The 11,926-nt window shown below is 43.3% G+C and overlaps 1 protein-coding gene across 3 annotated transcripts in view; it reads left to right on the top strand.

Annotated features, from left to right (window-relative positions):
- The window catches only part of LOC104997860 (phosphatidylcholine transfer protein), a 32,478-nt gene that overhangs the window by 11,610 nt on the left and 8,942 nt on the right, over nucleotides 1–11,926 (top strand). For all 3 annotated transcript variants that reach the window (XM_010852805.1, XM_010852804.1, XM_010852803.1), the window contains 2 exons: nucleotides 7,232–7,349; nucleotides 10,077–10,156. In XM_010852805.1, coding sequence (XP_010851107.1) covers nucleotides 7,232–7,349; nucleotides 10,077–10,156 — 198 coding nt within the window. The remainder of the gene's footprint in view (nucleotides 1–7,231; nucleotides 7,350–10,076; nucleotides 10,157–11,926) is intronic.

Genomic DNA, 11,926 nt, shown 5'->3' with positions numbered 1-11,926 from the left:
AGTCATCCCCTGTTCCCGTTCCCAGTCTTAGACAGCCACCAAACTACTTGGTGTCTCTGCAGATTTGCATTTTTCTGGGTAGTCTGGGGCAGGAACACTGGGTTAGGGACTGGAAGGAAAGTTTCCCATCCAGGTTTTGTCAGCAGGAGTCATCAGCTGCCTTTTGATGCGTCTCTGTCATTTTTTACATAAGGATCTAAGACTCCTTCCAGCTCTGAGAGCCTGTGCCGTCTTTACTGACATTCTTAGCTTGTCGTTTGGAGCAGTGGCTTGGAGCAAGTGTGCAGAGAGAGTAGAGCCATATTAGGAGCCGTTGTGGGGAGAAGAAGGGGACGGTGCCCTCCTCTCTCTGGCTGTCCCCAGAGCTAACTGTAGAACTCGAGCAAGTATGTCACCTCTCTGAGCTTCATGTCCTAGGGACATGACACCAGTGTCCCTGTTGATACCACAGGGCTCTGTTGAGATTACACAAGATAGTGAACCTAAAATTGGAACCTGCACTGTGTTTAGAGAAATGAATGTTCATATTATTGAAAAAGTTAGGTCAGAGTGATTGGACAGCTTCCAGCGCAGAATGCATGGCAGCTGTAGTGACGCTGACAGATCACCAAGGCAAATCCATTCCAAGCTGAAAAGCCAAGTGTAAACCTTGCCTGACTGTTTTCTCAGGCCCAAGAATATAGTGGGCCCATGGTGGTTTTTGCTGTTTGTTTGGTTTTTTTTTTTTCCCTGTGGTACATAGTGGAAGGAGGTGGAATTTCCTGTAGTAGAGTGTGTGAAGTTTCAGATTTCTATGCAAAATTAAATATGCTGCAGTTTAATGTCCATTAATTGTGTCCATTATCACTTATTTCTCTTCCTTGACTATTTGTTTCAGTAATGGTTATGTATTTTTGTACTGTTTTAATGAATTACATAGTGTACTATTTTGTACTGTTTTAATTAATTACATAGTCTTACATGCTTGGAAACGTTCAGAAGTCTGATCAGTACTGTTTCGTCAGTCTACTTTAATGTCAAATAAGAAGCAAACCTGGACTTAGAGTTGGAGGACATTGTATTAGGAAGAATACTTTGACCATAAGACCCGTGAGTTTCTCAGGAGAGAGGCAGAAAGGTCTTTTTTTTTTTTTTTTAACAGAGACAGAGGAGTCAGCAAGACTGAAGCTGCATGTGGGGAAGTGAGGTGAAGGTGGTCTGCTAGAGAATAGAACAGAATATCTTACCTTTAGGCCAGTTCATTCTCAGCAGCACTGAGACTGCCTAGACTGAGGCTGGGCCAAAATTTAGAGTCTGGAGGAAGGAGATGCTTAACTAGTTTGGTTAACAACCATTTTGTGCCTATTGATCCTTGGAATTAGTAGCTTAGCATTTGTGGAACCGTCAAAGGGAATTTAGAAGTGTTGTGTTTGGCCTTGTGATAGGTAAACAAAGGGTATGTGTGTGTGTGTAAAAGTGATTCTTTTGTGATAGCTGTTTTTTGAAACACAAAGCATGGGAGAGTTTCTTAATCTCTGTTGTTTTTCAGGATTACAGAGCTCAAATAAAATTCTCAATCAGAACCACTTGTAAAGTAGGATTGCTTTTAGCTGCAAGTAACAGACAACTGGATTAACAAAGTCTTAAACAAGTGAAAAGGGAAAGTGAAAGTTACTCAGTCGTGTCTGACTCTTTGGACCCCCTGAACTATACAGTCCGTGGAATGCTCCAGGGCGCAATACTGGAGTGAGTAGCTGTTCCCTTCTCCAGGGGATCTTCCCAATCCAGGGATTGAACCCAGGTCTCCCGAATTGCAGGCAGATTCTTTACCAGCTGAGTCACCAGGGAAGTCCCCAAAGAGGGGTTTATATTTCTCACTTAGAGGCAACCCACTCCAGTGTTCTTGCCTGGAGAATCCCAGGGACGGGGGAGCCTGGTGGGCTGCCATCTATGGGGTCGCACAGAGTCAGACACGACTGAAGTGACTTAGCAGCAGCAGCAGCAGCAAGTAGTCCAGACGTTAGCAGTTGCTGGCGTTGAATCAGTTGATCAACAATGTCAGTAAAACTCTGAATATTTTCACTGTGCTTTCTCATTTTTATTGTTTGAACTGCGGTGTTGGTGAAGACTCTTGAGAGTCCCTTGGACTGCAAGGAGATCCAACCAGTCCATTCTGGGAGATCAGCCCTGGGATTTCTTTGGAAGGAATGATGCTAAAGCTGAAACTCTAGTACTTTGGCCACCTCATGAGAAGAGTTGACTCATTGGAAAAGACTCTGATGCTGGGAGGGATTGGGGGCAGGAGGAGAAGGGGACGACAGAGGATGAGATGGCTGGATGGCATCATTGACTCGATGGACGTGAGTGTGAGTGAACTCCGGGAGTTGGTGATGGACAGGGAGGCCTGGCGTGCTGCGATTCGTGGGGTTGCAAAGAGTCGGACACGACTGAGTGACCGAACTGAACTGAACTGAATCACTAAATAGCTACTTCAGCTCTAGACATCATACCCATATTCAAAAGAAGAAGGTATTGTCTTATGGCTGCCTCTACTTATAGAAGAGATTAGCTGTGCAATTTTCTTAGTAAGAAAGAGAGTATATGCTATAATGAATATCCTGTTTCTTCTGGGAATTATATTCTACACATGATATTAACTGATTATCTACCACTGAATAATTCTTTTACCACCTGTAGTGTAGGAAATTACAGTATCCTGTAATCAGTGGGTCATTAGAAAAGTATGTTGTTTTTCACTTGTTCAGTTGTGTCCAACTCTTTGTGACCCCATGGACTGCAGCACGCCAGGCTTTCCTGTCCTTCACTGTCTTCCAAAGTTTGCTTAAACTCACGTCCATTGAGTCGAGGATGCCATCCAACCATCTCATCCTCTGTCTCCCCCTTCTCCTCCTGCCCTCAATCTTCCCAACATCAGGGTCTTAAAAAAAAGTGGATATATGTATAACTAGTTCACTTTGCTGTACAGCAGAAACTAGCCCAACAGTGTAAATCATCTATACTGCAATTAAAAGTAATGTAAAAAAGAAAAGCATGCATTGCATTTTACTTTGGATAAAGAAATTGAGCCATTCTTAGAAGTGTTTTTCTGGAGGACCTTCAGGAAAAGACAAGCACCTCTTGCATAAACTTGTTTAGAGTCATTTATTGAAATGTTAGAACATTTCAAAACATATCTGCAAAAAATTTTGCACCAGAATTATATCTTTAGTTTGAAAGAGAATTACACATCAGTACGTTGCCAAAATAAAACTAAGATTTATGCTTCCTTCTACTAAATTATTTGTACAAACAGTGGTACCCAGTCCTGGTGAGATGCTTCTTTGCTACCAGTGAGAGTATAAATAGGTAAAATTCTTTCTTAAAGATTTATAAAAAGTATAAAGAGCATTAAAATGTTAATGTCATTGACCCTAAAATTGATCTCTGAAGAAGCATTTTGCTTGCCTAATGAAGAAGTTAGAATTATGAACCAGGTTTGTCCATTTGGAATAATTTTTCCAGCAATGTTCATAATTGTGAAAATATATGGAAACAGAAATAACTTACAGAATACTAAAATTAGCTGTGATCACTCAGTTTCAAAATGATGTCATTAAAAATAGGAATACAGTCTGTTTATACTATCTTACTCCCATTTTATAACACACAGAAATATTTATTTACTCAAAAAATATGCAAAATATTATCAGTTGGTATTTGAGGATTATGTAGTTACATGTTTTAGTTTTCTTTATTATTTTTGGCATCTTCTAATTTTTCTCAATGAATATGACTTACTTTTATAATTATGAACATTTCATTTTTAAGAGACATAATGAAAATGTGAGTTTGTTTCTTTTGAAACAAACCCCTTCTTTTGAAAGGAATGAGGGGTAAAAATTGCTTTGACCCGGAATTTGAGTGGAGCTACTCGGTGCTTGAAAAGAGCATTTTATGGACGGACTAGCAAAGGTGTCACCAAGCACTTTGCTTCTCCGGTGTTCCGGCATTTCTCAGTCCTGCCGTGAAGGGACTGTTTAAAGGAAGTCGTCATAGTAGTTCCTTCTTGGGTATTCACATAAGTCGCATCACTCTCTTTTTCTCTTTTAGAGGGCTTTCTGTTTTCTGTGGTATTACTGGAGTGAAGTCACTAAGAGCAGAAACTACATTCAAAAGGGAAGGGGACTAATTCCAGGAAACACTTTGTCTTCATGCGTCCAGATAACCAAAGCTAACTCATGGAAGCTGAGAAGATCTTTTTTTCCATACATAATTATCCCTTTTGCTCACTGTATAGAAAATCAGTTCAGTTCAGTCACTCAGTCACGTATGACTCTTTGAGACCCCATGGACTGCAGCACGCCAGGCCTCCCTGTACATCACCAGCCCTGGAGTTTGCTCAAACTCATGTCCATCAAGTCAACGATGCCAGCCAACCATCTCATCCTCCATCGTCCCATTCTTCTGCCTTCAGTCTTTCCCAGCATCAGGAGTTTCCCAGCATCTAAGGAGTCAGTTGTTTGCCTCAGGTGGCCAAAGTGTTGGAGCTTCAGCATCAGTCCTTCCAATGAACATTCAGGACTGATTTCCTTGAGGATTAGCTGGTTTGATCTCCTTGCAGTCCAAGGGACTCGCAAGAGCCTTCTCCAACACCACAGTTCAAAAGCATCAATTTTTCGGCACTCAGCCTTCTTTATGGTCCAACTCTTACATCCATACATGACCATTGGAAAAACCATAGCATTGACCAGACAGATTTTTGTCAACAAAGTAATGTCTCTGTTTTTTAATATGCTATCTAGGTTTGTTATAGCTTTTCTTCCAAGGAGCAAGTGTCTTTTAATTGCATGGCTGCAGTCACTATCTACAGTGATTTTGGAGCCCAGGAAAAGAAAGTCTGTCACTGTTTCCATTATTTCCCCTCTATTTGCCATGAAGTGATGGGACCAGATGCCATGATCTTAGGTTTTTGAATGTTGAGTTTTAAACTAGCTTTTTCACACTCCTCTTTCACTTTCATCAAGAGGCTGTTCAGTTCCTCTTTGCTTTCTGCCATAAGGGTGATGTCATCTGCATATCTGAGGTTATTGATATTTCTCTATATAAAGAAAATGTGAAAGTGAAAGTCACTCAGTTGTGTCCGACTCTGCGACCCTCTGGACTATACAGTCCATGGAATTCTCCAGGTCAGAATAGTGGAGTGGGTAGCCTTTCCCTTCTCCAGGGGATCCTCTGCATTGTGGGCAGATTCTTTACCAGCTGAGACACAAGAGAAGCCCATATCAAGAAAATGGGGACCCAATATTATTAGTATTGGACCCAATGTTAGTCTTAGACCCAAGATTAATAGTATAGAAAATGGGGACCCAATATTCCTGCACAGAAGCGCATTGTCTCTCTGCCTGTCGGTGCTGATTTAAGTGTGTGTGGGCGTAGATGTGTGTTGTGTATAAACCCTCACTATCTTCCTATGTGCGAGTTTGAGGGGAGAGGGCCCTTCCTGTGGGGCATCCATGGCACAGCACATAGTGGGTAAGGCATACCAGTTTGTCATTGGCTGGTTGGAAACCCTTGGTATAGAGCTGCATACTTTTACAGCTGAAACCTTATGAATTAAGTTTTGATTTTACCTTCCATTACCTGCCAGGTACTTTGATGTACATCTGAGATTCCCAGACTGGGGTGTACTTATCCCACCTGAGTCAGGAGACCCTTGAAACCTTGGGATTTTTAGAAAGACTCTCCATGTTTACACCTTGAATTCACATGATTCTCTGGAACAGTGTTTAAAAAGACAAGTTCACTCATGTTTGGTTAGTCAAAGGATTGCTTTCACACCTGAAAGTATGAGTATGTCTAAAAGTTTCATTTTTGTTTGTTTGCCTTTGCACTGAAATTAATCTGAGCCATTGATTTTATCTTAATAATAGATCCTTTGACAAGGTGGGAGCCAGGAATTGTGAGCTGCCACTGTATGGAGTGAAATGTATAATGTCACCAACTCTAGCCCAGAGCCCTTGCAGAGGAGCTTAACATGAAGAGAAGAGAGTCTCTTGTAATTAAGAATATAGAAATGACCTTTTTCTGAATAAAAGGGATTAGTATGATTTAAAGCTAATGTTTCTTTCCCCATTCATTTCTTTTATACATAAATCATTTACAGGAAAAAAAAGCGATTAGTGAAAAATTGTGTCTTGGAATTGGTAAAACAATGTGTTGGGTTTCATTATGCCCGTGGTTATTTAAAATAGTAGGCTGAATCCTGGGTGCTAGTTGCCTATATGATACACCCATGTGGGTATTTATAAGCATCTCCAACTCCACTTGCCCAAGGTAGAGCTCTTGGTTACCCCACAGCCCACAAAGAACCTCCTCTCCCATCTACCTGGTTGCTCAAGAAAGACCCCAAGAGTTATCCTCAATTCTTCACTCTCTCTGTCCCCACAGCCCATCTGTCGGCAGTTCCTACTGATATTACTTCCAAAATGTGTCACTAAATCTCTGGCCTCTCCCCATCACTGTTGTTGCCTCCCTGTCCACTCGCCGTTATTCCTTTTCTGGACTGCTGCCCTGGTCTTCTGACTTGTCTCCATGCTCCCTCATGATCTATTTTCTACCAAGCAGGATGAATCATCTTTTAAAGGTTGCCCACCCCCATTTAAAGTCATTTCCCTGTTTGAAGTCGTGAGTTGGTCTTCCACAGTAGTTAAACTAAAATCTTGGCCCCTTTACCCTGAGTCGCAAAGCCCTTTGGACCCAGGGCCGCTACCTGTCTGGCCTCAGCTGCTACAGCTCTCCCTCATCACAGTGCTCTGGAACCCCTGAGTAAGCCAGCCCGTCAACCTAAGGGCCCTCTCCCAAGCCAGGAATGTGATTTCCTCATCTTCCCATGCTGAACTCCTTCTAGCATTTAGAACAGACACTTTGGATAAATTCCTCATGGAGATATTTCCTGAACACCTGGTAAGATAGGAGGTACCGCTAGCTCTGCTCCCCCTGCAGCTCAGGCACCATTTGCCACATAACCCTCTTTTAATTGCCAGGGTAACATATAGCTGTCACCAGCGCCAATGCCTAAGGCTGGATATATAGGACCGATGGGGACAGGCTCCCGTCTGCTTTTTCACCATTGTGTCACCAGGACCAAGGGAAAGTGCTCAATAATGGTGTTACAGGAACAGGTGCTTTTCAGATGCTGTATGGTCTTAACATGGTGATCAACAGGTTGTTTCTGCCTGTTCTGTTTTTGTAGCAGACTGGATTGTACGCGTATAAGGTCTTTGGTGTTCTGGAGGACTGCTTACCAGATCTGCTTGCAGATGTCTATATGGACTTAGCCTATAGGAAACAGTGGGACCAATATGTTAAAGGTGAGTGACACTCTAATTTAAAAACCAATTAGAAAGTAGAATCCCATGTTATTTATTCTAGCCATTAGTAAGCAAAAGGTATAACTTTACTATATTTTTCATTTTAAATTTTAGCAAACTCATGTTAAAGTGCTAAGTTAAATATGACTTTGCTGTTCTCAGGGTTTGTTCCTTGCATACTATTAAAGTTACTCTCCAGTTCTCTCTGAGGGCTGTTTTGTTCTTATTTTAAGTTTTGTTGTCATCCCATAAACCTAGGTGATCGTGGAAGGCTTCTTGGAAAAGGTGGTACTGAAGCTTTGTTTTAGAGGTTGAATCAATGTTTTATAAGCAAAAAGATTATATATATGTATGTATATACATGTGAGGAGGTGAGGGGCTGAGTGGTTTAAGGGCATTCAAGGCCGAGGAGATGGCATGAGTAAAGTAGAGAAGGCATGAAACAACATAAAATGTTAGAGAACTGTGAGCACTTGGGTGCTGTTGAGTAGTTGGGGAGCAGAATCTGGAACTAGGCTGGAAGGCGGGCCCAGAGCCCCAAGGACCTAAGCTGGCCACCAGGCTAGGGTTCAATTTTTCCCTGGAAGTAATGGAGAGTTATGAGCAGTGATAGATAGAGGATCTTCCTGCCACTTATAGCAGGGAGTAGTTTCTGCCATCCCAGTCAGTCACAGTGAAATAAATACAGCTAGCCCGGGGGGCCAAAGACCTTGACAGAGCCTTGCTGTGGGCAGGAATCTTGGTTGCAAGAAACAAAAGGTAACAAATGCCAGTGTGAGAAAAGGAAAAAGCTTTTTTTGCTTTGGTTTATGACATTGGAAACAGATGTGTGTCTTGTTCCAGGTCAGCTGCATTCACTACTTCATTTCTCCAGCTTTACTCTGTTTCCTTCTGTGTGGACCACATTATAGGGCAGATTCTTGTGTCATGACAAAGATGCCACCAGAAGAGGCAGGCTTACATTCTAACAAAGTTCATCACCCCAGAGGAATAGGAATTTTCCCACTCATTGCATTCAGAGTCACAGGACAGGCTCTAATTGCCTCAGCATCGATCATGCGCTTATGTACTGGGGACATTTATCATGATTTTGGGTCGCTTAGTGTTATCAAATAGGCTTCCTATGTAGGGGGAATTGTGATGCCCACCTCTTCAAGGGTGAAGGCAGGTGTTCCCTGTCCATTTCCCTGGCAGCCATGGCTCAGTCATGTACTGTGGACATTGGCAGTTTCTGATGTGTGATACTTGGCATCAGATGTCCCCACTGTGGAATAAAGTCCAGAGGCAGCAGTAGTTTGACTTCTCTGGAGTAATCCTGAGGTTCTTCACCTAACTCTAGTCCTAGATCTTCTGTAAGTTACCCAACAGCCTTTATGAAAGCACTTTTGGCCTAAACTTACAGGAGTGGCCAAGTCTCGTCCACATACGCCTTCCCTAAACTATCACCGTGGCCATGACTGGCTCAATTTCCCAGCCCTGTAATTATCACTGAGTCACTTCTGCTTAAACTACATAGTGAAGAGAAAGGTGATGCTCTGAAGGAAAATGAGATGCTGGTACAAGAACAGGGGAGTCAAAGCCAAGCAGGCAAAGCAGCAGATATCCACTCATTCCCTTCCTTTCAAGGGCATCTGCAGCCTCTTGGACCAATGGACTGGCAAGCTCTTTACCCATGGTCTGCTTCTAATAGATTTTGTTATTTCAAAAGCTAAATTAATTAACACATTGCCAAAGTCAGTATCTCCTAAAGGTACTCTTTTGGTTCCTCCAGTGGACTTGGCTTGGCTTCTTCTCTAAATGGTTAATTAGAAGCTTCCCACACAGTTTAGGGGCAGAGTCTGTACACTTCATAGCATTCTTTTACTATCTCCCTCCAATTGCTGATGCTATTTGCATCAGCAAATAGCTGATTGGTCCCTGTAACTGTGACAGAAAGCAGCATGGGAGATAGGCAAGAAACTTAGAGTTAGCACAGTTAGGCCACTTCCTAACTTTTTAGGAAGGACACGGAACTCTCTGGAACCTTCATTTCTCAACTGAACACACCAGACTGGGTGGCTTAGTCCCAGGACACATGTACTGAGTCAAGAAGTCCAAAGAGGGGAGTAAGGGCACAACAGTGTAACTGTTGGTAATCTAGTGACATCTAGTGGTTCAGTTCAGTTCAGTTGCTCAGCGTGTCCCACTCTGTGACCCCATGGACTGCAGCACACCAGGCCTCCCTGTCCATCACCAACTCCCGGAGTTTACTCACCCGTGTCCATCACGTCGGTGATGCCATGCAACCATCTCATCCTCTGTCGTCCCCTTCTCCTCTTGCCCTCAATCTTTCCCAGCAGGGTCTTTTCAAATCAGTCAGTTTTTCGCATCTGGTGGCCAAAGTATTAGAGTTTCAGCTTCAGCATCTAGTGGTTACCCTGATTTTTAAACCTTAAATTTTAATTCCTAATTTGGTTTCACTGAATTTTGAGACTGTTTATGCTATATGATGAACAACTTTTGTTGGGTTCTTTTATTTTTATGGCATTTTTATATCTATTAGACTCTGCCTCTTGGCAACACGCTTTCAGTGGTAATGAATCTATCAGACTTTTTCCAGAATTCTGTGCCTTGTGAGTTAGTGTTTTATCATCCCTAAAGGGTTGGCAGCATATCAAAGCTTTTTCTTAATTGAAACCAAAGAGACTTCCAGATTCAGTAACTTCTTTGTTTTGTTTCTTTTCTTAGAACTCTATGAAAAAGAAAGCAGTGGAGAAACAGTGGTCTACTGGCAAGTGAAGTACCCTTTTCCCATGTCTAACAGAGATGTATCCTTTCCAGAGGTGCACTGGGACTCAGCTTTCTAAAGTGCTTCTCGCCCTGTGACCGTCACCCAATGGTGGCATGTCCAGCAGGTGTGGACGGCGTTGTCTTTGAGTCTTACAGAAGCATCTGCTAAAGCTCTCCCTTCTTGTGTGGCTTTCAGAGATCTCAGAGTGTGACTTCCGGGCCTGATGACATGGAGCATCTTTAACTGGGGTCACAGGAGGGTGGCTTATACTTTTTTGAACCTTTTCTGGGAAGCCCTTGTGCCACAGAATTGGGCATCTGAGAACAACTTTTCACAAAGAGTATTCAGTACGTTCCCTCAGTCTATAGAGGAGAAAGCCAGGACCCAGAGAAGTCAGGCAACAGAGGCTGACTTACGTAGCAGCCGACTGAAGGCTGAACTCAGGCGCCACATTTCCAGCTCTCTCCACCTCCCCTCCTTCCCGATTATTGGCTCTGGACACTGTGTGTTATGTTTTGCCCCTTCAGTCTCCTCGATTATGATATGAAGCAGTTGAATAGATGTGGGGAGTTTTAGCTGACACTCCAGGGTTCTGTGAAGCCCCCTTAGGGCCAGGCTAGGAGGGTTTGATGAACATTTGCTGGGTAGACAGATTGGGTGGAATAGGGATGGGGGTAGGTGTGATTTTGACCTCACTCTTTTCTTCAATCATAGCAGCTGATTGTCTTACACACTAAATTTCCGTAAAGGATCCTTTAAATAAAGGATCTTGGAGATTAAAAAAAAAAAAAATGGTTGGAAACCACTGAACTGGATGACTGCCGGAATCTTTTCCAGCTGTAACATTCTGTAAGCCTGTATACTTCTGAATAATTGTGCTCTGGAAAGAGAGGGGGCGTGGGAATGTGTGTGGGTATTGTTCCTGTGTGATTGCTGTACCCTGGCTCGGTCACATCACAGACTCCGTAAGGGGTTATTTCTTGGCTAGGTAGTTTGCATACAGGTGGTATGTATTTCAGCCAATTGTGGTTACTTAATCTCTGAGATTTTACGTGGTTTTCTCTCATCCTGCCAAAACTGTGCAGGCTAGGAGCCAACGTCCCCCTCAGACAGGGAAGAGAACAGGCAGAGGGACATTCAGAACTCTGCTCAGCTTCTCGCCAGGGTCTCACCGTTACGGGCAGCAGACACAGGCATGGACCCAGGTCCAGCTGTGTCCAGAGACGGTGATCTGGACCAGAGCAAACCCACCCCTCTGACCTCACAGGACCCTGCTGGGGGCTGTTCTAGGGAGCAGATGCTTGGGGCTCCTTGCAGTTCTGTTGCGTTGTCTTTCCAATGCCACACAAGCCCATGAGTATCTCAGTCTTTGTATCTACAGGGCTGTTCAGGTTTTGAGAACAGAGAACAGTGTAGAAGAAAAGAACATTAGTTTTGGAGGGAAGGCTCCCAGGGTGAGTGTGTGCTCACTCCTGGTTTGCTGTGTGACCTTGGAAAAGGCCCTTCATTTCCCTGGGCTTCAGTGAACGGGTGGTTCTCCAGTCATAGCCTGGGTGCCACACTGGACCTGCCAACTGCTGTAAGAACCCTGTGAAATTTCAGTTAATATATCAAGTTGTTTCTGCAGTGAGTGTCAGGGGATATCTGTCACGTGAACTGAGCGAGTTGTAGGACAGTATTTGCTGAGGGAAAAATAGAATGCTTGGGAGAGAGGAAATGCAGAGCTAAAGCAACATCATCCCTTCCTGAAAACACGTAAGCACTTTACTTGCTAGGGAATAGCGTGTGGGGGCGACAGACGTCCCGC

This window comes from Bison bison, unplaced genomic scaffold (assembly GCF_000754665.1).
Source record: "Bison bison bison isolate TAMUID 2011002044 unplaced genomic scaffold, Bison_UMD1.0 scf7180017864317, whole genome shotgun sequence".
Lineage (NCBI taxonomy): Eukaryota > Metazoa > Chordata > Mammalia > Artiodactyla > Bovidae > Bison > Bison bison.
The sequence above is the reverse complement of the archived record's forward strand: the minus strand, read 5'-3'. Positions and strand labels throughout refer to the sequence as shown.